The 25,193-nt window shown below is 52.0% G+C and overlaps 2 protein-coding genes across 2 annotated transcripts; both read right to left on the minus strand.

The window, feature by feature from the left end:
- Positions 1 to 321: 321 nt before the first annotated feature.
- PDPK1 (3-phosphoinositide dependent protein kinase 1) lies at positions 322 to 14,084 on the minus strand. The gene is made up of 14 exons (XM_020804805.3): positions 13,934 to 14,084; positions 10,883 to 11,137; positions 9,998 to 10,040; positions 9,649 to 9,786; positions 9,193 to 9,337; positions 7,729 to 7,826; positions 6,786 to 6,861; positions 5,440 to 5,508; positions 4,948 to 5,044; positions 4,633 to 4,806; positions 4,028 to 4,245; positions 3,242 to 3,299; positions 2,091 to 2,243; positions 322 to 1,657 (listed from the first exon to the last, which is right to left on the minus strand). Exons 1-14 carry the CDS (start codon positions 13,955 to 13,957, stop codon positions 1,550 to 1,552), a joined length of 1,656 nt encoding a protein of 551 aa, XP_020660464.1. The 5' UTR covers positions 13,958 to 14,084; the 3' UTR covers positions 322 to 1,549.
- A 2,138-nt stretch (positions 14,085 to 16,222) lies between these two features.
- Positions 16,223 to 25,053, minus strand: LOC110085001 (uncharacterized). Its single transcript, XM_072982820.2, has 9 exons — positions 23,954 to 25,053; positions 23,508 to 23,603; positions 22,644 to 22,761; positions 21,622 to 21,878; positions 20,473 to 20,621; positions 19,660 to 19,837; positions 18,926 to 19,034; positions 17,888 to 17,972; positions 16,223 to 17,688 (listed from the first exon to the last, which is right to left on the minus strand). Exons 1-9 carry the CDS (start codon positions 23,964 to 23,966, stop codon positions 17,110 to 17,112), a joined length of 1,584 nt encoding a protein of 527 aa, XP_072838921.2. The 5' UTR covers positions 23,967 to 25,053; the 3' UTR covers positions 16,223 to 17,109.
- Positions 25,054 to 25,193: the final 140 nt, after the last annotated feature.

Here is a 25,193-nt window from a genome sequence, read left to right on the forward strand (position 1 = left end):
TCCTTTTAATTATTTGTATACTTGTTGTTTTTAGTTTTTAATGCTGTAAGCCACCTTTGGTCCTTTTTAAGGAGAAAGATGGACTAAGAACATTTTAAATAAAATAAATTTAAATAAATAAATAATAACCTCCCTTGCTCCAAATTCCTACACAAAGCATTCTTTCTTATGCTTCAAATATGAAGAAGTGCCAAGAGCAGTATGTGCTGATAAGAACCTGTGCCCCCAGAAACTCAGATTACCTTAAAAAGAGATCCCACCCCATGAGAGATGGGAAGCTTTGGCTAAGAAAGCAAAATCTTTCATGTCTTACAAGAAAAGTTTGACCATAACAGTTTAATTGGAAAAAATAAACCAAACCAAAACAAAAAAAGATATGAAACATTTGATAGATATGACTCCAGTACCATACAATTCCCCCCTCCTCTGTATCAACATTTTTACATAAAGACAACAATTAGTCTGATTAGTGGAGGGGCTTAAATATATTTAAATCATGTAAAATATTTTCAAAGTTGCTAAAAGATACGACGCCTGGCCAATGAACAATACAGGAATATTTGTACACCTCATTTATACAAAGAGACAACAAATCAAGTCATCAGTTGTACAACAGCTTTTCCTTCGCATGGCCTCCTCCACTCCTCGACAGGCCAGCCACCTGCGCCGCCCTGCGCTTCCCCTGCCCCTGCTCATGACACATGCCCTGGAAAGAGAGCGGCTCGCTCCCCTATTCCAAAAAGGTGAAGAGTCTATTTGTTACACCAATACAGTTTCATACTAACTAGTTAATCTCTTAGTTAGTATTAGTTAAAAGCATGCTGGTAATTTTAATGCTCCTTAAACATGTAAATGCATCAAATTAAAATCCCATGTTTAAAATTTTATGAAAGAAGAATGCCAGAATTTCAATTTTTCCCTCTGACCACCTGTGCAGGAATGTATCTGCAAGACACAAGGCTCTTTAAAAGTACCATCCATGGAGAATCTCCTGCAACTGGGCATGACCTGGAGGATTCCGCAAGGGCCTCCATCGGCCCACAGTGTCAGTGAGTGCTGGATACCAACAAACCAACTAGAAAGAAGGGGGAGGGGAAGGAAGGAAGGGGGAAAGGGTGGCAGCGGCAACAATGGCAACCTCTCACACGGAGACATTTCAAAGCTCCCTGACGAAACACAGTTGCATGATCAATTAGGACATCACAGTCACGATCCAGCCCCCACATGACCTGATCTGTGCATGTGGGATGGCTTTGCTGAGCCAACAACAGGAAGTCCACAAGTTTGTAGCAGAAGCCAAGGGAGTCACTCACAGCAGCAGAAAGGGATGTTTTTGTATGTGTGCGTGTGTGTATGAGAGAGAGAGAGAGGGAGGGAGGGAGAGCAGCACAGAAGCAAGCAAAGCGACCCTGAATTCCATTGGTTTCCTCAGAAAAGGAAAGAGTTTTGGCCCTGGAGGTGGATGTTCGCTGGGCAAGGAAGAGTCCTGGGAGCACGTGGAGGCGCTCTGGCAGCAAGGAAAGAGGCAGGGCTTTGGGGGGCAGTGGCCTCATTTCGCAGCACTCTGGTGGTATCTGTGTCGCCAAACCTCTTGGATCTTCTTGCACCATTTGTGGGCATTCCCGCTTGGGTCCATCAGATAGTACGTCCTGTTGGGCTTCAAGGAGACAAGTTCTCAGTGTCCTCCTCCTGCCAATGCTGGGCAAGGTGACACCGCCAAGCCTAGCATTCAGCCAGAGCTATCAGGCTGGCAGGCCTCCCCTTCAGCTGGGTGGGTTCTGGCCAGCCTCTGGGCCCTTCTACCACCCTCCTGCCCTGAAGAGACAGAGCACACCATGCCTGGCACACCTACAGTGGGCCAAAGGAGCAAATGGCCTTGGACCACATCACTGGACAGGCATCGTCCTGTGGACCAAGACAACACACAAGCTGTTGTCTTGGTGCTGCCAACATTTCTGGATCTTGTTTCCAAGCATGGCCAGCCAAGAGCACCCAGCTTGCACATCTAAAGGAGGACAACATTACTGGCTGACTGGCTGGCCGGCAAGCTGGAAACATCATCAGGTGAACGGACCCGAGGTGTCACTTACTGTGTGAACAAAAAAGGTCTTGAAATTCTTAGCTTCTGGGCGGAGTTCCAGCGACCATGGAATCTCCCCTTTCAGAACTTTGTTAACAGGATCCACGTAATACAAGTGAGGGCCTTCAGTCAACAGCAGTTGGCGCCGGCGAGCAAACAGGCCCTGCGGAAGAGAAGCAATTGGCACCTGGGGCAGAGCTGAGGCAAAAAGACTCCAGATTTACAGGGGGAACCAAGTTCCCAGGAATCTCCCAGAAGATCACCAGGGATAGTGATGTGTGTCAGCATTTGGGTTCGTGAACACAAACAATCCTCTGGGCAGCTCCTAGCTCCTGTTTCCATTCCTTTGGCATGTTCGCTATGAACCGTTTATAGCTGAAGGAAGAAAAGTGGCTCCAGTTCTTAGGAAGTACAGTTATGAAAGGCTGCACACTTAGGGTTGGGGCTGCACCTGTGCATGGCTACAGTGCTATCGTTTGCATTTCATATCATGATGCCTAATACACCACACGGGCAGCTCTAGTCATTGGGAAATCAGGACATATGTCTATAAGTGCACTTAAAAGAAGGAGAAGGAGAAGGAGAAGGAGAAGGAGAAGGAGAAGGAGAAGGAGAAGGAAGGAAGGAAGGAAGAAAGAAAGAAAGAAAGAAAGAAAGAAAGAAAGAAAGAAAGAAAGAAAGAGGCTCCCAAAGGAGACAATGGCAAAGGAAAGCTGGAGGAGGGGCGATGAAGGGAATGCACTAAGAGAGGGCAGAGGGCCCAAAGTATGGGGAGGATGCCTTTGCAGTACAAGGCGAAGACCAGCTCTATGCAAAAATGGCCTGGTGGCTCCAGCAACCAGGCGGCAGTACAGCAGAGCTGGAACAGCTGAGCCAGAGGCATTCAGACTTTCCACCATCAGATCTCCCTTGGCAATCCCCCACGGCCACCTAGAGTGGGTGGCAGTGCTTAGTGTCCATTCTGAGTCTTACTTTTAAGAATGCCTATTTAGAGGATCTACCTTTTAAATGCAGTTGCACTTCACACTGTTCTTAAAAGTACAGGCTTATTTCTTATTGCTTTTGTCCCCTGGCACTAAACTCTGCTCATGCCAGACACACACACGACCCCCCCACCCCACCCATGAACGCATGTAGATGCTCTCCAGCTGAGTAACTTACCTTCCTCTTGTCTACAGGCCCCATTTTCAGGATTAAATTATTTTCTACAAACTGATGCCTGAGAAGAAAATATCACTACATGTTATTTCAATTAACCAACATCAAGCCCACCTGCCCAGCCAGGCAGAGGACAATCCTCTGCAGACCCAATAAAAAGAAACCATCACAAACGCTGCCTTGGGGACTGGAACGAGCAACCTGCTAGAGGGACGCCCAGGATTAAGGAGTGGACGTGCAGCCCTCCAGATCTTTTACTCGGCAAGCCTCAATAGCAGCAGAAAGTGTCCATTCTACCAAAAAGAAGCAGGCACATATTCGGAAGGACTCGGAGGACCAGCTCAAATGGCACTGGTACAAAATGGCCATTTTTGACTCGGGTTCCATGGTGGTGGCTGGCTAGATTTCAGAACCCTACTTGCTCTGGTCCAACGTTTCAAGGGTCCAAAACCTTCGCTCAACCCACCACCGCCCACCCCCCCAGTAACCAAGTGATGTACACAGATGACCTCAAGAGTGAGACCTCTGGGGACCCTCTCTGGAAGAGGAGATCACGCTGCCAAAGAAAACCTTGTGGCTGCTCTCCAGGTAGAGCTCCACCTGACACCTCAGGAAAAAACCCAGCTTTAGAGGTCCTGTGAAGGCTTCAGACGAGGAACAGGGAACTCTCCAGATGTTGCTTCAAACTCCATGAGCCCCAGCCACCATGGCCCACTCGCCATGGCAAAAGAAAACGAACCCTCCTCCCGAGTGGCATCCAAGGGAAACGGGGCACAGAAAATTGCTTACCAGGGATTCCCACCCGCCTGCTTTGCCAACAGTAACCGTTTCTCTTCCTCTGAGAACTGGAGGTCCAGTTCAAAAGAGTTGCTGTCCAGGTCGTGTATATATTGCTCTATGTTGTTCCCCGAGGTCTGCGGGGCTCCCGTCTCTGGGGAAGACAGCGACTGAGAAGAGGCGGAGCCGGAAACTTGCATGCAGCCAAACTGACTCAGGAGATTGTCATACTACAAGAAATACAGCCCTCGTTTCATTTGTGCTGAACCCAAGGGGGCCCTCCTGCCCTCTCACCCTCCCTGGATGCCCCAAGGGGCTGGAGACATCCCTGGCTGGCCAGAAGAAATGGAGGAGACGCACCCCGCTGGTCACACTATGATGGGCAAGTCAAAGGAAGAATGGGGCCTGTGGGGGCTGCTGAGGGAAGGAGCGGGAGAGTGGGGCAAAACCTGTGGCCCTCACTCCTCCTGGCAGGAAAGCACAGCGCAGAGCCCAGAAGGGGGCAAGAGAACCGCTCCTTGCAGAGGGTGGGCAGAAGTCCTCTACATGGCCTGAGGAGCCTTTCCCCTTCCACAAAAGATAGTATTCATACCTGCCTGAAAGCTGGCACTACTTACATTGCCATAACAATCTTCATCATCCTCAGACATGGCAGGCAGATACGCTGTGAGCTTGGGTGGGGTCTGGAGGTGCAGATCCTCCCAGGTAATGGAATCAAAGAAAGGGTGGGCTTTTAAGGGTTCATACCCACCCATTTCTTCACAGCCTAATCGCTTGGTAGCATCGAGGACCTGAAGGAGGTAAACAGCCAGCACATCACTCATGGCCATTAACAATAAACAGAACATTTCTAAACTGTGGTTCACCTATACACTGGCGGGAGGATTCAATCATTCCTTTAGCCACCCTGACCATAAATGAAATCAATTTACCAAAAGCTTTTCTACAAGATCTTTTGCTTTGGGGAAGAACTTCTCAGGAAATTCATACTCCAGTCTGATGATCTTTTGAAATATAAGATACTCATTTCTGGAAAGGGAAAAAAAAGAATCAAGAGTCACATCTATGGAAGCCCTTCCTATGTGTCCTCTCTGAAGTTAAAAGCAAGGCAACTGTGAGGCACCAGAGAAGCAGAAGCCAAAGGTGGTATAAGCAGCAGTTGTGGTTGGGGGGCAGCAACCCTTCCCCTCCCAGAAGATCTGCATTTATCTGAGACCTTCCTTGGAAGTGAAGATCTGCATTCTTTTGGGGCAGGGTGGATCTTTCTTCTGGCAGTGGGCACGGCCGAGCCTGCTCATAGGCTCAGTCCCCCCTCCCTTACACAAGGAAAATAAGTGCAGACACCTTCGCTAAAGGTAATCTGCATGCTCAGATCATGATCCCAGTTCGAGACACGGAGGTCATATCCAAAATCTTAGTCTTACCCGGCTCTGAACGGGGATAGTCCTGCGACAAGCTGGTATACGATGCAGCCCAGAGCCCAGAGGTCAGAACTACATCCGGGGTCGAGAAGGGGCCACAGGAGGAGACAAAATGCAAATGTTAGTGCTGTGGAGGTCACGTGCAAGGGCCTCAGATTTCAAGACATCCCAACTTGTGCACCAACTGTGTAAGACCTGGCAGAACTCTTTCCAAGTCATACTCAGGTTTGGACACAGAGCGGCTCCTGGGAGCCTGGTGAAGCAGAAAGCAGGTGCCCTTCCTGAACCAGACGGGCCTGGTTCTGCACTTTGGTGTCTAAGAATTCGAAGGAAGAATGGGAGGAGCAGCCAGACCTCAGCGAAAGCTTTCACAGAAGAGCCCAAGAGACTGCTGGCTCAAAGATCAATAATGGGGAGAAGACAACAGTTCTGTACACTAAAGACATTTCAGACAGATATTAGCTACTTGGCACCATACGATGCCTCAGGGCTCTGGAGCCTGCATGCTCCAGAGCCCTGCCTTTGGGATGCTACTAAGAAAAGAGCATTATGAGCCTCAGCCTCAAGGTGAAGTGTGCCAGGAGGCATTTCCTCTGTCCTGCCTTCCCCACGTGGGGGCTAAATTTAACTGCAGACCTCCATCTCAACAGGTAGCGGCCCTCCTGCACAACACTCACACACTCCTTTTATCCTGTACTTTCCATGTTGTCACTGTGTAGCATTTTTCTGTTCAGCAGGATACCAAATCATCATAAGAAAAAAGTGAATCGTAAATAACTTTTCAGGCTGTCTGTACCTATTTGATGCAGGTGGTCAAGGACTAAAGCACATTTCCTACAGTAACTCAACATTTGCTTGGGTAAGCTGCTGGGCTTTTCGTTGTTGTTGTGTTTTAAAATATTTTTAATATTTCGCTGGTCACTAAAAGTCATTGTGAGAAGATTTTACCTTTAAAGGCAGACTGTTTGCATGGAAGTACAGTATGTGGACATATATACAAATACAGATAGATAGCAAAGCATATAGCCTGGGAAAATGTGCACAGCATTTTGCAGTTTTGTTATCCTTAACAAATGAAGCTCAATAATCCCTCCATGTTTTGGAAACATCAACTTCAACAGTGGTTTTCCCAGGAGGACAACAGAGGTCGAAGTGCTGCGGTGTGAATTAAGCCCAAGAGGCTGGCAAGAGCTTTGAGGCTGAGCTCCTGCTTCGTGGAAAGAGAGCCCAGCCACCTGCCGGACAGAGCTGCCTCCCCACTGCCCACTTGTACATCCATGCCTGTGCGGACGCACGCACACACATAAGCCCCCTTCAGACACCTGCTTGAGCAAACCAGGGCAGCTCACCTTTTGCAGGCAGACTTCTCCGTTAACAGCTCTGGAGACACATACTGTGCGGTTCCGACAAAGGAATTGGCCCGAGCTGAAAGAAAAAAATAAAATAAAAACCAAGAGGTCACTGCTAGGTTGCTTCCAGTCATCCCCCTTTTAGTGCGGCTGATTTAAAAAAAGAAAAAAGCAAGTGTGCAGCTCTTCCCTCTTCACTTCCTTCATGGATTTTTTTTTTGGAAATGAAGGAAAAAATGGAAGAAACAGCAGGAAGACAGGAGAATGGCAGATAAAGGCTTAGACCTGTACAACCCACCCCTCCCCAATATAATTCTTGGGACTAAGGTGAAAGTCTATCAAAAGCGTCATCAAAAGAAGCCTTTTGGCCATGAAAAAATATGGCTGCAAGACACTAATGCAAACTTGTACGCCGGCCGGCCAAGAGTAGGCTGCTGTGACCTGTGCAGCTTCAAGGCCACCTGCTTTACCTGCTATCTTTGCAGATCTCATGATGGCAAAGTGACTTACACACAGCAAGCCCCCCTCCCTTGCCCTTCTGGTCCCTTTGCATGTCCTTGGCCACCCCAACCCACCTGGTGGCAGCCGCCCTTTCAGATAGGCTTTTGGACTTGAAGAGAAGTCTTTCTATGTTTCTAGGCTTATTCTCCAGCAGCCAAATACATTTTTTAACTTTATTCAGGTGGTTTAGGTCTCTGGCTGTGGAACCAGAGGCTGGGAGTTTGATTCCCCCACTGGGGCCTCCTTGACAGGGGCCAGACTCAGATGATCCATAGGGTCCCTTCTAGCTCTGCAGTTGTAAGATTATTATTTTAAGTTCTGAAGGCAGATGTCCAATCTGATTGAGACTTATACGCTAACCAGTGTTAAGGAAGTGCACAACACAGAGATCCAGAAAGGACGTTTTGGACATTCATTGAATGTGACAGGAAATGACACACACCTTGTTTGCTGTCTGCAGACAATATCTTTGCTGTTCCAAAGTCTGTAATCTGAATGTGCATATCTTCATTTAATAAGATGTTTTCTGGCTTAAGATCCCTGGGGAAAAAATGTCGCAGCTCATGTAAAGCAGGTCTATAAAAACAACTGCAGTAGCTCCCTACTTTGGGGACACCCCTGCATCTCCCCCCCCCTCACATCCCAAACTTAAGAACTGCAGTGCTCTTGGCAGAAGAACACTGGAGAGACAGGACTCAGAGCTGAGAGGGAGGGAGAGTCAGTTGAAGTGAGTGAGCAGGTGGTGGTCTGAGGACAACAGCAGGAAGGAGCAGGCAATTAACATCTGTTCGGCCTCCTTTCCCATTAACAGTTCTTTCAGAATTCTCCGTCTCTTCCACTATGTTAGAAGCCCATTCTGACACTCTCTTTTGCTGCAAACACCTTTCTGCTCTCAGATCACTCTTCAAACAAACAAACAAGGTTTTTTCCTGTATGTAGTGCTAAAGCCCTCTCAAGTTTGTCAAAGTGGTCCTCAAGCAGTTTGTAGTATGCATATTCATGGATATGTACTATCATACATGGCCATCTAATGAGGGGGCAGAGATAAAAATAAATGATTTTTTAAAAATCAAATTGATTTAAAATCCAATCGATTTTTAAAATATTAAATTATCAAAAGAATCTGACTGGTAAATATGTAAATCAAATCCAGCCTGCATCTACTATTATTCCAACCTGACGGCCATTGCCATCTTAGCCTCAGACCATGAACCGACATAATGTGAACTTAGTATTTGCAGCTGTTGCTCAGGCAATCCATAGTGTCAATCATGTATGCATGGAGGGGGGGCACAGTCCAAACAAACAAAAGCCAGATTTTGCAGGGTAAGGGTGGGGCATCTGTCCTGCCTTCTGCAAAAGGCAAACATAGAAGAAGGTAGAGGCAACAAGCCTGCTAAGCTAGGAATCAGGTGGAATGGGTCTCTTTCTCCTGCAGGGAATACCATCGCTCTGAAGGAAAGCAGACCTTCCCGCTGGGCTAGCTCCATTCTGACCCTAAGGTGCATCTGCCTTCCAAGCTGGCCTGTCCTCTGGCACCAACTCAAGCCCATGTGTGCAGCCAACATTCAGGGTGACAGATGGAAGCTAAGATGCCAGTGTGCACTGCAAGTCCCTTCAAATAAGAACAGGAAGTCGGGCTCCCATTTTGACAGATACTGATCAAAAACCTATCATAGAACATGTTAGGCTGAAAAATGGAGCAAGGTGCAACCTTGTTTGAGAGGAGGGAGTCAAACAATCCTGGAGGTTGCAGGAACAGAAGTTCCAGAAAAGGCATTGAGAGCTCTTCCAATTGCTCCAAAACGTCTGGAACTAACAGGGGAAATTTATCTGTGGGTAGAAGCAGCAACAGCTCCAAACAATGTGAAGCAGTACACAGATAGATTCACTCCTGCTCTCTTACCTGTGAATAATTCCTTTTCCATGAAGGTATTCTAATGCAGCCACAATTTCAGCAGTATAAAACCTAGTACATGTCTCATCGAATGAGCCGATCTTGCGGATGTATTTTAGAAGCTCTCCGTTTTTGGCATAACTAAGGCCAAAATCTGAATGCTAAGTTAAGAATTATTTTTCCTGGATAGCTCTAGACTTTCAGATAATAAAAATGCACATTTTGGAAAATACTAAAGGAGGGCTAGGCAGAAGAAGACAGAAATCTGTCAGTATCAACAATTTTGATGGATTAGCTTAAACCCATGCAGTGTTTGTAAGGGTCAGCAATCTGCATCTCTGCATCCTTATTAAAAACTCTGCTGTAAGCAGTTTTAACATAAGATATATCCCTGTTGCTCCGAGTTGCCAATGCTTCTTGTCCCAGCCAAGGATCACAATGAAACATTTTATCCCCAAAGGATACAGAGCTTTTCATCATCTTGAAATGTGAAGTAGAGTTTGACAAAGAAAGGGTGATCCAGACGGGACATGATATCTCGCTCCCGGGTCACGTAGGGGACCTTGTTCTCTTTTATGATGTGGCGCTTCTCCAGAATTTTAACTTTGAAAAGGAAAAGTAAGTTAGCAACGGAACCCGAGCAAGGGAACCGTACAAATATTATCCTAGCTGAGCCGCCTTCTGGAGGGAAGCCCTGAAGAACAAGCTCCCTCAAAGAATGGCAGATCTAAGAGGACCTCTCCTCTCTCAGGTGGCCAAAACAAAAAACAAAAAACAAACAAAAAACACACTGGAGGAAGAGAATGTTACTTACTGGCATATTCTCTGGAGGTAGACAATTCTCTGGCCAAGACCACCTGTCAGGAGAAGGAAGGAAAGCCTCGTCAGGTTTGGAGCTTAAGGCAGCCAGGAAGGTCCAGGAAGGGGCTCTTGGCCACCGCACTGGGAAAATACCCTCCCATGCCATTCAGCCATCACAGATGGCCGGCAGCCAAAGTGAGCATAACTGGCAAGGGAGGCAAACAGAGCAAAAAGATTTGCCCAAGTCCCTCTGATGAGGCCAGCCGTTCTAGAACACCTCAACAGAGGACAATGTCTCAACAGAGAAGCACAGAAAGAAGGATGGAGAGAGACTGGGGACCTTTGGCCCACGGCAGCATCGGCTCTGTTGGGATCTGTGCTCCAACCACACCACCCTGTTCAGCTCAGTGGGTCCCAGACCCATTCCCAGCAATCCCAGATATGAAAGCAAAGAGAAAAGCTTGTTCTCCGTTTTAATGTTCTCAAGGGAAGAGGCAAACCAAAACATTCTTAAAGTCACAAGAACTCTGAGTTCTCTTAGGAAGGAGATCTTGGGGAGCAAAAGGTGTGGGAAATAATGGAGAATGAGGAAATTTAGGAAAAAAAACCCAGCCTGTCAAAGGAACAGGTGCTGAAGAACAGGAGGAAGGCACAACTTGTCAAATTTCAAGAAGGCATAGAGGGTCCTATGACAAAATGGCTCACAGCAAACCACAGAGAGCATCATCCACTTTATCTGGCCTCCAGCAAGAACTACATAAACTTTTACCTCCAGGAGACCGAGATCAAGCTGGCAGGCAAAGTTGTTAAAAGACAGCAAACCAAGCAGGCTGCAGGCCACAGGGCCAACTGGTCAGGGACTCCAAGCCCAGCCTGTTGCTGCTAATAAATAACTCACTGTGGAGAAGGATCCTTCGCCCAGAATCTTCCCAAATCTGAAGTCCTCAGGGCGTTTCTTTCGAGGCTGTGTAGGCTGCTGCAGGGACTCTGCATTCACCCGTGGTTCAGCCATGGCCCCCTCCATGCTCAGCCCTGGTCTGGTGCCACAGGAAGCAGCAACAGGAGGAGGACTGGGATCTGCTTGGTTCCTCACCATGGAGGGCGATGGGCAGGAGCACAAAACCACACTCGGCTGGATCGGGACAGCATCATACTGCAGAGAGGTTGGGGGAGAGCACATGCATGAGAGGACATGCAATCTGTTCATCACACAACTTAGGACAAAACACACCCCTCCCTGCAAGAGGCCCTTCAGAGGCACAAGGCTCAGTGTGGCCCAGAAGACCTGGCCCTGAAAAGTCATCAGCAGCACCTTCAACTGTCTACTTGGAAGTTAAGTCCCAAAGGGGTCAGCAGGCAGAAAAGCAGTTGCTGCCCGGAGCGCAAGAGAATGAAAGCTGGATCAAGGGTCATAAATTTGCAAGACCAGAGACTTGCACCTTCTGGAGCCCACCCTTTGCTGCCTGAGATCTCAGTTAATGGAGAGAGCTCAGGTCAGCCCATGGAGCTCCCTCCACCTGCTCCCCGCATCTGCTCTTAATCCTCACAGTCATGCTGCAAGAAGGACTGCTCTCAAGAGCATGCATAAAGCCCAGGGACTCCCAGTGAGGGGGATCTGAGCCCAGATCTACTGGATTGGGCTCATCATTCTCATCCACGCCACACTGCCACTCAAAGTGTCACCAGGAAGAGCCATCTGGACATCACAGGGGACGCAATGAAGGCTGTCCACGCCCCTCTAGCAACACTGAGGGCAAACCCTATGTCAAAAGTTGGAAAATCAGGCATCGTAGGTCAACAGTCCAACCTTTAACATTTGGAATACACAGGCCTTTTTACATTTCCGGTCATATCTTCTTTAAAGGGTACCTCCTGAACAGCCACCCAGAGTGTCAAATAAAATGGCCACGCAATCATTGGTTTGAGGCTTCTTACCCAAAGGCAGACAATCAGGGAGGGTAGGAGTTTTACAAAATACAGAAGCCACATTCCTTGGACAGGCAAACAACACAGGACAGCCTGCGTCCTCATGTTTTCCCCACAAGCCCCTGCAGGAACATCACGTTCAGCTGAGCTGGACTACCTCGGTCTTACTCCCATTCAGTACAGAAACCACTCTGAAGGGCAAGGCTTCCAAGACATATATGTGTTTATATGTGTGTGTGTGTGTGTGTGTATGAACCCAACCTGCAAGACTAGGATCTCAGTGCAGCCCTGGGTTAGCTCTGCTTAAGAGGAATTCCCACAGAACTTCCAAGCAGGTAAGGTTCGGGACTTGGCACCTAACAGGTTTCATATCCTTCCCGATGAAAACCAGGCTGTCCTTCCCACAGAAAAATATTATCAGCTATCCTATACTGACCTTTCTCAAGTCTAACGTAAGTTTGTACTGTATTCACTCTTTGGTACCCTAGATTTCATGCTATGTTTCAATCTCTTGTTGATTTCTTTTTGGCCAATATTTTCATTTAGAAACATCAAGCCTACACAGCAACATGTAACAGATAATGTAACATAAATTTAGCTACAGTGAAAGCAGTAAGAGAAGGTGGCTGATCCCTCTCCAAACACAGGAACCCTTATGACCTGATGTACAACAATCCAAAGACAGCCAGCTTCAAGACATCTGGAAGCGACAGATGAAATACAACCCAGTTTTATACATACTGTATCTCTAAACTAAGGAAGCACTTGCAGTAGCAACCTAGTTTTCTGCAGTTCCAAAAGGCAGGATCCAAACCCATGGGTTCAAATTAACCGAAAGAAGACTACAAAAAATACTGTTAAGAACCTCCTGACAGCAAGAGATGCTCAACAGTGGAATGGACTACCCCTCCCTGAAAGTTTTTAACCAAAGATTGGCTGGCTAGTGAGCTGTCAGGTATGGTCTAGGGTCATTTCCGCAGTTCTATAACTGGACTAATACAGAGATTGAACCTCACAACAAGTGCAACAGGGAGTAAAGGAAAAACGGGAAGGAGAAAATGCGATGCCACTAATAGACAACTTATGTCTATTCCAGCTGATAAAGAAACCACCACACGCTGCCTGTAAAAGAAAGAGTGAGCCAGCTATCAAAGACGTGCCAGTTTTCCCTGAAAAGCAAATCTAAATGAGAAAACTAGAAATACACTCTGGTAACTCCACAAGCATGGTCCTTGATCACGGAATGACCCGCTAACGAAATGAACTGCAGTCAGGTTTGCTGCGGAAACAGCGGGGAACGGGTTGTTCTGAAATCACAACCGCCAACCGGAGCAGGCGGCCAAAAGCAAGGCGGGACTAAAACAGCAGCAACCCCAACCATTTCTAAGCAGGTGTCTCCCCTCATATTCAAAACAGCAACAACTGGGAAAAAAGCGGAAGAGCACTTCCGGTCCCCTAACGCCTCCGAGAACGAGTGATCGGAGCTGGGACGTGGCTCGGAGTCGCGAGGCTCCTTCCCGGCCAGGGAGGGAGGGGGGGGAGAGCGACACGGGCAGCGACCACCTCCCAGGGGGAACCTGGCGGCACTCCGGCCCGGCTCACGACCGCCACCCTGGAGGGGCGCGGCCCCGCCTCGGGCGGCCCACGACGAGGGGCAGCGCCGTTGGCCCGAAGACCCTTCCTGCCGGCGTTGCCCGTGGAGCGGAGCGGGGCGGGGCGGCCCTTCGGCGGGAGGCCCCTCGGGGAGGACGCGGCCCGGCGGCCACCCCTCCCCCTCCGTCCCTCCCCCTCCCCTTCACGGCCCCTCCGCCCTTCCCCCCCTCCTCCTCCTTCCCTCCGCACTGCCCGCTCTGAGGAAGAGCAAGGGAGAGCCAGCCAGCCAGCCAGTCTGCTCAGAGGCCCGGTCCGGCTTCCCGGAAGGTGGAGGGAGCGAGGCCGGCCGGCCGGCCGACCGACCCACCCCCGCCCCGCGCCCGCCGTGGCCCCTCAGCCCGGCCGTCCCACTCGCCGGCGCGAGGCCTACCAGGGGGCTGCCGGTGCTGGCCATGGGCCCGCCTGCCCCGCTCGAGCAGCGAGAGCGACCCAATGGGACGCCCGCGTCCTCCGCGAGTGACGTCAGCGACAACAATACCCGCTTCCGCTCGCTGCGGGCGGGACTTCCTCCAACCTCCTTTCGGCATTGGCTCGGCGATCGGCTTTTCAGTCGGCAGTCTCGCGTTTCCCGGTCACTCTCGCGAGATTCGTCCGACCGCTCCTGCGCCGAAGGTGGAGAACGAGAAGGGCGGCAGGCCGGGCGGCGGCCCTGAGGGGGAAAGACGGAGCTCAGTGCGCATGCGTCCTGACTGTCCGGAAGCGATGGAGGCACGCCCCCTCCCTTTCCACTTAGTGCCTCCCCCTCCTCCCCCTCAGGCGCTTCCCGTCATGCATCACGAACGGTAGCGTTCGGGAAGGGTTCGCGCTTCCGGTCCTTCGCGGGGAAGGGAAAGCGGGATGGGCGCCGTCGGGAGCGGTCGTTGCTCTCGGTGGCCGGCGGAAGCGCGAAGGCCTCCCCCGGGAAGGGACCCCCGTGGGGCATCCGCAGCGCCCGCCCTGCCCGAACCCCTTCGCCTCTCGCGGGAAGGACCGGAGGGGGAGGAACAGAGAGGGGACGCGCCCAGCCGGGCTCGACGCCTGTCCGCGCCGAAGGAAGAGGAAGAGGGGCGGGCGAGCGGGCGAGGGAAAGAACGGGCGGGGCAGGGCAGGGCGACGGGGTGCTTGGAAGCGCCCCGAGCGGGCGGACCCGCCGTCCTGTGTGAAACTCTCCCGGAAAGGAGGAGACTTTCCGGCTAGGAGCTCGAGCTGCTCCTAGTCTGAAATTGCCCGGTCCGGGTTTTTATGTGCTGAAGTCAGCGAACAGCGAACGGGCGCGCAGCCTGTTGCAAAGTCATATTATGTGAGAAGGGTGTCTCTCTTTCTCTCTCTGTCTCCCTTGGGGTTGGTTTTTTTTTTTGCCCCTGACTTGAAGCTTTGAAAAGAAATTTATAAAATGAAAGTTATTTGATCAATAATTTCAGTGTCTCTGCTCCGAGCTCTCTTGTCCCCCTTGGATTTATGTCCACACAGAAGTAGCTGGCTCCCTTGGGAAACAGAGCGGGTGGCATATACATCTATCTCCCCGTTTGCCCTGTGGTAGCCATGCTTTGGGAGGGAGGCAGGCAGGCAGGCAGGCAGGCAAACCAACAGCAACAATGAGGTGCTTCTCAGATCAATGATCTAAATGTGCTCACTATTGCAGACTTGAAGTGGCAAGTATGCTGGCTTTGTGGAGCAGGAGGTGAAGATACAGGAAAGTGGAGCACTGCGCAATATAGCTGCAAAGAGCACATGAACACCCTGTGGTATTGGTTGAGCAACACTGAGGACAGGGCATTTCGCTAGTCAGATACCCTGTGTGTGATGAAGATAACCCTCTTGGTGGTTGTCAGTTCAGTTTGAACATATCTCCAGGAGAAAGGCTGAGAGAAGCAGATCAGGGTTTGAGACTACAGTAGCGGAGTGATGGCTGAAAGCGATTAGACTTTGTGGCTGCCTCATGTGAGGAAGGAAGTGAGGCGATGGTGGAGGCAAGATCTGAACATGAGCGTGTCAAAGCCGCCCTATGAGCCGTGGCCAGAAGCTGGCCCAAGTCAGGGGAGCCTGGGCAGCTGGCAGGAGAGGCATCCCTTGGCCCAGGAATGCTTGTGCGCCTGCCGCTGCTTCTCCTCCTGTTCTCCGAGCTAGTTTGGGAAAGGAGTCTACCGAGCAGCAGATGGGCATGCAGAAGGCTCTAGCGTGATCCTCTGCAGCGTCTCCTTGTTGGCCTGGGAAAGTGCCACATAGTCACTCTAAGTAACCACAACTGCCAGGTGTTATGGGAATGTGGGCCGGGGGGACCACTGAGCTGCCTCAGGTCATCTTCCTCACAGGAAAGAAGCCTCAAGGAGACGCTGCCTGCCCTTGCCGCCGGAAGACGGCTTCCACTGCCCGCTGGAGACCACTGACACATGCAGGGCAAGCAAAGGGGGGGGCACTTGCCCAGCCCAGCGTGCCTTCCTGCTCTCAGCACAAAGGGTGGCCTACTAATTGTGGCCCTTTCTTGATTGCTGCAGGGAGGTTGCAGAGGCTGGCCAAGAAGCACAGATAAGACATCATTCCTGGTAACTGAAAAACCGAGTTTTAAGAGAAAAGGTTTCCTTTTATGTGCACGTCTTGGAGAGAAGGTGCCCTTTGGGGGGCGGTGGCTGGGGAGCACCCATAAACTAAGGGAATGTGAAATAAAAAACACAGAACAGGGTCTGAATCAAAGAATGCAAGTTTTATCACAAAATGCTTGAAACAGAATGAAGATGTTGCTTATGTTAATAAAATTAAGGGTGAACTGACAGCTAGGGATGCCTGGGGCGCACAGAAAGAAAAAGGGAAGGCAGGGAGAGCTGGCAACGGAGGGAAGAGGGGCACCTCCTGCCACAGAACCTAGAGCAGGGATCTGCAGCACTACAAGCCCCTCCGACAGGTTAAATCCCACAAAAAGGGAAGCTTTCCTTGAAATCTTTCCAAGGATCAAGGCAAATCTGGCTGGAATGTGTGCAGAGGCTCACCCTCTGCCTTTCATAGTAATGGTCTCCTGTTGTAGGAAACCAAAGGGGTGGGCGGGCGGGCGGGCAAGGAGGTGACACAAGGGCCCTCCTCCCCCTCCCATGCTGTGAGCACTGAGTGGGGTGCGGTGGGGGAAACAGGAGCACAACAGCAGCTTTAAGCAGTCTTGGTTCTGGAAAGAGCACGAGACACAAAGGAAGGTGCAGGGATATACTGCTACAGCTGCTCAAGCAGAACCTGTTGGAAACCAGCAGGTCCTCCAGCAGTGCAGCTGCCCTGGCATCGGAGACCCAGAGAAGGCCTCCTCACATTGGCTTCAAACCCATCCCAGTTCCCAAGCAGCTCCACGAGCCCAGGGAGTACCACCCCCCCCTTTAGGCTTGTCCAGCAAAAACACTGAGGTGTCTAGCAGCTCTTTGAGGCCGGCCTGTTTTCATACCAGCCTGGTTAGTCTTTAACAAGACTCTTTGTTGCCTCCCTCCCCTCCCGCTACCTTTGCCCTCCCCATGGCAAGCAAGATGCGACCCCAGCTGCAAACCGCTTTCCTGCCCCTTCTGCCTAGGGAGGAACCCCTAAGCCCCTGTCTCAGAGCTGGGGGCTGCAGCTTGCGTCTGTGAGGCTGGGGCTGCCTGGAGTAGCCTGGCATGGGTTCTCGCTGGTGCTGCTGAGCCTCCCCAGCCAGATGCCCTGCAGTGTCTTGGTCTTGGCGATGGAGCCTGGCCTGCTGCTGCTGTCACTGCCCCACATGCAGTAGTCACTACTGCTGCTGCTGCTGCTGGAGGGGAGGGTCTGGGGCCCCCACTCTGGATGGTGGGGACCCTCCCTGCCTTTCAGAGGAGGGGCCCCCTCCTGCCCTGCCTCCCCATGGCCTTTCACCCAGAGAGAACTTCCCCAGGGGAGAGGCAGTGGGGGCTCAGCGCCATGCCTACAGTTAGGCTGGAGCCCCTTCTGCACCTGCTCAGGAGCCACCTCTTCGACCATGATGTACAGGCAGGCAGGAGATTCTTCAGGCAGAAGCTGGGGTCCCTTGTGGGTCACAGCCTTTATTGGAGAAGTGGTCAGGGCTCCATTCCCCTTATCCCCTTTGCTGCTTCCTTTGGTGGGGCTGTGGTTCCCGATGCCACTGGCCAGCCAAGGCCCCTTCTCTGTGAGTCCGGCCCAATCCTGCAAAGTTGCAGACCATGAAGAAGGACAAGGTGAGGCGGCGCCATGTACATGGAATAGGGCTGCTTAGCCAGTGGCAGCTGCTAAAACCGTTTTCTCTGAGCAATGTCTGGAAGGACAGAAGTCCCCATGTCCTGCCATTGTGGGTTCTCTCCAGCCTCCCGCTTGCTGCCCAACAGCTGCCAACAGTGATCCTTACCTTGAAATCCCCATTGTGAGCGATATAAAGTGGCTGGAAGAATGCTGCCGGGGTGGGGATCTTGGCCCCCCAGCTGGCCTTGGCCCTATAAATGGAGGAAATGGCACAGCTTTCACTGGTCAGCCTGGGGGACCTCCAAACAGCACAGCAACTGGCAGACAGGCCCTCCTAGCGTCTGGCTGGGGAGCATGTTGGGCTGCTGGCTGCATTGTGTGTTCAAATCCCTATCCCTCGGCAGCCATGAGGCTCCCCCTCCTTGGGCCAGCCCGTGTCTCGGCCTGCCCTCAGTAGCTCAGAGCAGAATGGAGAAATGCCATGTGGAGGAAAGGAGGGATAGAAATGTAGAGAATAAACAGGAGACACAGAATGATGCCTGAATCCACTGCAGCCCTGGCAAGCGGCAGACTCGCATTCCTCCTTCCTTGACCCCTGCCGACCTCGGGGCTGAAAACAGACCCAAGCCTGGGGCCCAGAGGCATAGGAGGCTGGGTGCCCACCAAGGGGCAGCAGGAAGGGGACAGCCCTACTGGGTTTTTGGAGTGTGGACGACAGCTTGGTGATGCTGAGAAGCCCTCTGGAGGGGATGCCTGCGTCTGGGAGAGTGCACAGAGCGCCTCGGCCGGATGAAGGCTGAGCATTCCCTGTGTCCTCCCTCAGAGTAGGTCTCTGGGCCTTTGGTCAGACTGCCCCCTGGTCACTGTGGGACACAGAGGAGGTTGCTTCCCCTCTTGCCGATGTGTCTGCCTGCCTCTCAGCTGGCACGAGCTCTCTTCCCTGCCCTGAAGGAGCTTCTGCCTCTGTCCCCAGTCTATTGGCTGTGGGAGCGTCATGGCTGGGTGTGTAGCCTGGTGCTCCCCCTGTGGGTGGGACCCACCTGGGGCTACAGTGCACCTGGGCCTGTGACCACCCGAGGGAGGGGAGCGAAGCCCGGCCTGCCGCTCTGGCCCCTGTGGCAGCAACCAGCAGGAAAAATGGCCGGCAGTACAACGGAGAAGAGCCCTGTGGCTGGCAGAGATGGGAGAGAAGCCGTGGACCTACCTCGAGAAGACCTTGAGGGCGAGGAGCAGGGCCCCGAGGCAGAAGGGCAGGGCCAAGAAGAGCAGGCTCCTGAGGTGGCTGGGGTCCAGCAGCTTTGGCCCGTCGGCTTCTGCAAGGGGCGGAATCATCACCAGCCCTTCAGACGTGGGCTTCCCAAGCAGCTGGCCACCAAAATGTCCAGCAGAAGGACCCCCTTGGAAAGGCAGTTCTAGGGAAGCCAGGTGACACCCAGCTCCAGGAGAGGGCCTCCTCTTCCCCTTCCTCCACCCCGCTTCGTTTGGAGTCATTAGAGCTGATGAAGCAGGCAAGTTGGGGCTGAAACAGAGCCCCGAGGGAGAGTTCCCTCCTAGCACCCTGTGTTCCCACCGTGGCATGGGGGCTCTTCCACACACCTTTGGGTGCATCTCAAAGTTTTAAATAAAGACACAGACAAGCTGAGGGTCTTGGGTGGTGGGAAGATCGGGGGGGGGGGTTGTTTGTCTTGCAAATGGCTTCCTACTGGCAAAGGCTGGGCTCCTTCTGCTCCTTCTGCTAGTGACGGAGATAAGGAGCTATTCAAAGCCTGAGCTGACCTTGCAGGGAGTGGGAGATTTTGCTTGTCACTGGAGCTCTCCTCTGATACACAGGCTGGCAGGCTGCATGTGCCTCTCTCCCAGGACAGAAGGAGCCACAGCAGGCACCAGCAGGCGTGCTCTAGACAGATCCCCTGGGCCTCCTGCAGCCCAGCTACCAACCTGGTGGGGTCTTCCATGTGGTGGCAGGACTCCAGGGGCTCCAGTAACTCCTATACCTCTCCTCCGTGTCTGGGGTTTTGCAGCGAAGTCTTGCGGTATAATTTGTGCCAGGCAGGAGCTGTGAGCCATCTATTTCCACAAATGCATCTTTGTTGACCAAGGTCTTTGTCTGTGCCTGCTGTGAGGGTTGGAGCACAAAGAGTCACCATCTCTGAGCCAGATCCCTTGGGTGACAGCAGCAGCAGCAGCAACCAGGAAAAACAAACACCCCCTGCCTGCCAGGGGTTCAAGATGAGCTGTGCAGGCAATCACAATTAAGCCCAGACGCTATAATGAGCAAACACAACATGGAGAGGCACCAGGAGGGCCAGAGCAGGGGTAAGCAGGGGCTCCACCTCAATTATTAGTCTCTTTGTAGCTGGAGAGAAGAACTCTGTGGAGTCAAGAGCAAGGGGGAAGAGGGCCAGCAGTGCCCCCCCTCCCGTATAGCCAGAGGGGCAGCAGTGCCTCAGGCCAGGCCAAGGCCACTCTGCCAGCAGGGAGAAGGGCCTCCACTCCATTTCTTGCTAGCACTCGGGACTCGGCAGCCACAGAACATTTGGAAGTTCAGCCTCAGTGTCATCTGAATCCCATGCCCTTCAGGGCACCATGACACCAGAGAGAAGGGGGGGGGGAGAGAACTCAAAATGCAAGGGGGCTGTATATGTGGGGAGGCTGTGGACAAAACTCCTCCCTCTCGAGCTGGGTCGCAAAGGAAAGGGATCCCGGCTTTCTTCTTCTTCTTCTTCTTCCCCTCTTCTGGCTGCCACTCACCTCCCAGGGAGCTTGTGTGGTCTTGAAGGCCAGCTCCCACTGCCAGTCCCCAAGGAAAATGTACTCGTAGGCAGGAGGCTTTTTCCACTGGATTCGGCACTTGTTGCTGCTCATGTTGCTCTTCAGGTCAACAGGCGGGTCACATAAAACTGGGGAGAAGACAGGGAGTGCTGAGAAGAGCGGCTGCTGTGTGATTCCAGAGACACCCGCCCAGCAGGCACTGAGCCCTCCAGGAGCCCGGCTGGTTTCTCCCACGCTTGCCCTGCCGAAGAGGCAGCAGCAGCAGCAGCTCCTGCTCAAGGGGAGTACAGTGGCCGGCGGGGCAAAGCAGTCACCGCCTCCGAGGGAGGGCTTTGTGCTGTTCCGCACTCAGACAGACACGCATCCTCCAAACTTGGGCTTTGGAGCTGAGCATGCCCCAGGCACCTCCATCCCCTGAGAGCCCTTGACCCGACCTGCCCTTTCCTTTTATTTTTTATTAATTAAAGAAAAACAATAAGAACAATGCAAACATTTTCCCCCCTGTCCCACCATCACCCTTGGGACCAAATAAAGAACTATTTCCTTTTAATCTCTTTTCACACCATTCCACTCCAAAAATACACTGATTCCCTCTGCTGGCTTTTGATCTTTCCCTTTTACAAGAATATAATTCAAATATAGATTCCATATCTCTTTAAAATCATTCTATTTTGTCATGCCCCTTCTTACTTTTATTTAACATGTTAGCTTATCATTTATTACTAAATTTGACATTTCTTTATATCAGTCTTCAAGGTTGACTTGTCATTTTTCCATATTTTTTTGCAAATATTAATCTTGCTGCTGTGACCATTATTACGATTAACTCTTTCTGTTCTTTTTTAAGATGGTCATCCTTGATTATATTTAAAAGCTCAATAGTTGGGGATATTTGAATATTATTTCTTATAAGTTCTCTAATTTCTTTAAAAACCAGTGCCCATTCTTTCTCTCTTATTTCACATGTCCACCACATACGTAGTATGTAAATAACTTCCTTTTTTTTGCATCTCCAGCATTCAGATGGGACATTTTTGCCTGCCATTTCCTCTGGGGTCCTGCTTCTCCCTCCCCTGCCTCAAAAGGAACCGGCCCTAAGGATCCCCTGAGAGATGAGGCAAGACTTACTGTTCATCCTGGGCTCATACAGAGCAAACACTGGGTAGACAAGGGTCTTTCCTGGGAAGGCGGCCTGCAGAGACACGCGGTACTGATCGTTCTCTGTGAACTCGTCTTCACACTCTGTGGAGCATCTGTACGTCTCCTGGGCTTTGGGGAAGGCAGACAAGTTGCAGCGGAAGTGGCCGGCATCACTGTGGATGCTCCAAGCATTAGGCGACCCGGCCTTTTCTTGCGCTGGGGCTCCCGGCTGCCTAAGGACAAGGCTGGATGAGGAAGAGAACACTTCCTTGACATGAAGAAAGAGTACACATGCACACAGGCAGAAACAGACATGGTGTGGTGTGCGTGTGAGTCCCAGGGAATGTGAAGGGCTTTGGCTTCTTGAGAAAATGACGTATTCCTCAAAGGCGGAAACGAAGCTTGCAGGACAGCCTCCTCTCCAGCCACTCACTGACCCACTGAGTAGGAGGGCAGGAAAGTCAGGCTCCATCCTTGGGCCCGGACTGTTTTGGATGGGGTTGCCCTCACTCTGGAGGATCCGGCGGCCAGCCTGTGCATATCCCCGGGCCCAGACCAGTCTTCCTTGCTCAGGGGCCAGGTGGGCCTTGGACCAGCTCTAGCGGGTGGGCAAGCGTCGGGCACCGTCGGTCAGTGAGGGATCGTACACAGAGGCCAAACCCTGGAAAGCTCTGGAGTGGGCTGCTGTAAGGCTTGCTGCCTGGGACTGCCCTTGGCGCTGGCCCAGAAGCAGCACCTGGTGCAGAAGTCTCCCACCAGCACAGGAGTTTTCAGCTAAGCCCGTGGCCTGTTTCGTGGTCCGCCTGTGTAGCCTCTTTAGACACTGGGACCCCATGATCCTTGCCGGCCACACTGCCCTCCCTTTGGGCTGCAGGCGAAGGGGGGAACCAGCCCTTGCGGCCTGTGTTCTGGCCCAGGGAGATGTGTGCCTCGGCCCTTTCCCCCTCCACCCGACAGGCCCGCGGCATGTTCCACACCCCGGGCAGGGATTTGGGGGTCACTGGCCTTACCGAGAGAAACTGAGGGAGAACTGTGCCTCTCCTGGGGTGCCACGACGGTGCCAAATGCAGTCCACCCTGCAGCCCCCCAGTCCATAATTGTTCAGGCATTTTACGTTGTCTGAGATCCCTGCAGGGAGAATGGGAGGTGGGGGAGGAAGGAAGAGAGAAAGCGAGAGTGCCAGCGCATTCAGGATGAGAGCCCATCTGTAGGAGGTTTTCCATGTGCCTCCCCCCCCCCCCAAGACTTGACTTCATCCTCCTCAGGGCCTCGGGAGGCCTTAAATGTGTGTGTGTGTGTGGGGGGGAGAAGCCTGGCCCTGTCCTGAGGCCACTTTGTGGGTGCGGTGGGTGGGGGTGCAGGAGGGGAGACCCCCCCCCAGTCCTGGAAGGCTCCTGGGCAGGGCAGAGCCGGAACTTCCAAGAGGCTGCCCTTGCTTTGAATTCAAATTAGGGCGTGGGAATTACTTTGAAAGTAACTCATTTCTGCTCTTTTTGTTGTGGTGTTTCAGAAAAATAATTTGTATCTCTTATTCGTTACTGTGGCAATAGGTTAAGCCTTTGCTAGCACTTGGGAGCCAAATTTTTAAAACTTGAAAAATTCCACTATCAATGCCTCTAAAATGCCCCAAAAAGCCAACATGGAGGAAAGCCCTGTGTGTTATTCTAGAAGAAGGGATGCAATTCCCAGAGGATTGTGTCAATCTGCATTAAATGCAGATTTGCCACACCATCCTCAGAAAAAATAAAAAGGGTGGCTGTGGGCATGGGGGAGATACCTGCCCTCTGGACACTGAGCCCACCCCGGTGAGTCTCCCAAGCCCCACCAGACCTCTCCCCGGGCGCTCCGCCCTCTCGCTCGGGGTCCCCTTTCACCTGTTTGCTGTCCTTCCTCCTCAGCCACAAAAAGAGGGAGGAAAAGCAGCTGCACCAGGCAGGCCGTTCCACGGCTCCTTCTCAGGGCCAGCAGACCTGGAACAAAGAAGCTCCCTCAGAGGTCCATCATGACCCCCCACCCCACCCCCACCCCCACCCCAATCACACCACCCCCGCAGCACCCCTTCTTTTGGTCAGTCCTTTGCCCTTTCCGCCTCGGACTTCGACCTGGGACCCAACGTCAAGCCACCTCCTGTCTTTTGCAGGGTTTTGTGGAATGCAAGGCAGCCGTTTTTGGGAGGGAAACTGCCTCCTCCCCCCCTGGCCCGACCTTTGGCCTTTCAGCTCTTCCGGGGTACTGACCACCCTCCTGCGGTCCAGGTGAGATTCCTCCCTAGTGCTTCTTACCAGGAAATCCTTGGAGGGTCCCGTCCCTGAGCACTGACCTGGCTTGATCATCCTTTGCTTGCCAGATCTGCTGAGTTGGGCTGAGCTCCGTATTCTCCTTCAGCAGCTGTTCAGCACAGTCCTTGTGAGGCCGAGGAGGAGACGGGCGGCGTTGGTTCCTGCAGCTGCACCCGCTTGGTCTCCGTGTGGCTCAAAAAGGGCCACCTTTTCACCGCTCAGAGAGAAGGCGGTCTCTGCTGGGCTCCTATCTAGGAACTGTTCTGACAGATTTTAATGATAGTTTGGTATGCTATGGAAAGTACCTCAGATCGTCAGGCCGATAGGGAGGCCGGAGGGGGCATGCAGAAGATGAGTTCACCCGATAACCCTTTGGGGATGCAAGCAAGAGCCAAAGGCTGGACGCTTCCTCACAGCCTTTGTGTTCAATCAGAACACCAGGTTCCTCCCCTTTGGCAGCTCTCTTCTAGAACAGAGACCACCACCCTGCCCTCCAAAATCTAGCTCCAGTAGAAGCTGCCAGTGGCATATTCCTATACACATAATACAGAGAGAGAGAGAGAGAGAGAGAGAGAGAGAGAGAGAGAGAGAGAGAGAGGCAAGCAAAGCAACCTGTGGACACAGGGTGGGAGCCCAACCTGAAGGCAACACAGCTGGGGTCTGTCCCCCTATGCCTCTGCTAGGAGGCAGGCAGGCAGGCAGGCCTGGCTGGGGTAAAGGACAGCCTGGGCGCCCTCTCTGCTCTGTTCTTTTCTGTACTGTAGGAAAAACGCAGGAGGAAAAAAAAAGCAGCTACACTGTGTGCAGTTAACATCATTAGAGACAGAGGTCCCTTACTGTAAGGGGGAAAAGACAAGTGCTTATTCTAGCATACCGTTGTTTCAATTTGCTGTTTACCAATTAGCTTGCTTTTGTTTTGTAGCTGATTCTCAGAAGATAAACATGGGCTTCCTTCCCCAGTCTGGTTTCACAGGAAGCTGCTTTGAAGGATCCTGAGCGCAGCAGCTGCCTTTAAACATGTCCCATCATTTCCAGCTGCTGTTCCCTCACCCTGCGGGGCAACAGAAGGCTCCTTCTGTTAGAAGGCCCTTGTGGGTCATTCCAGCCCTAGTCTTTGAGGATACTAAGAGCCAGAGGAGGAGGAGGAGGAGGAGAAAGGCTCAGCTGATTGGATGGACTAGCCTCATCTGGTGAGACTGAAGCTCACTGGGGCTTGTGGGTCTGCTCTCTGCCTTGGCGAGGGTTTGCCCTCTTCTGTAAAAAGGCCGTGCAGAGCCTCCT

The sequence above is a fragment of the Pogona vitticeps genome, chromosome 13 (genome assembly GCF_051106095.1).
Source record: "Pogona vitticeps strain Pit_001003342236 chromosome 13, PviZW2.1, whole genome shotgun sequence".
NCBI classification, from domain to species: Eukaryota; Metazoa; Chordata; class Lepidosauria; order Squamata; family Agamidae; genus Pogona; species Pogona vitticeps.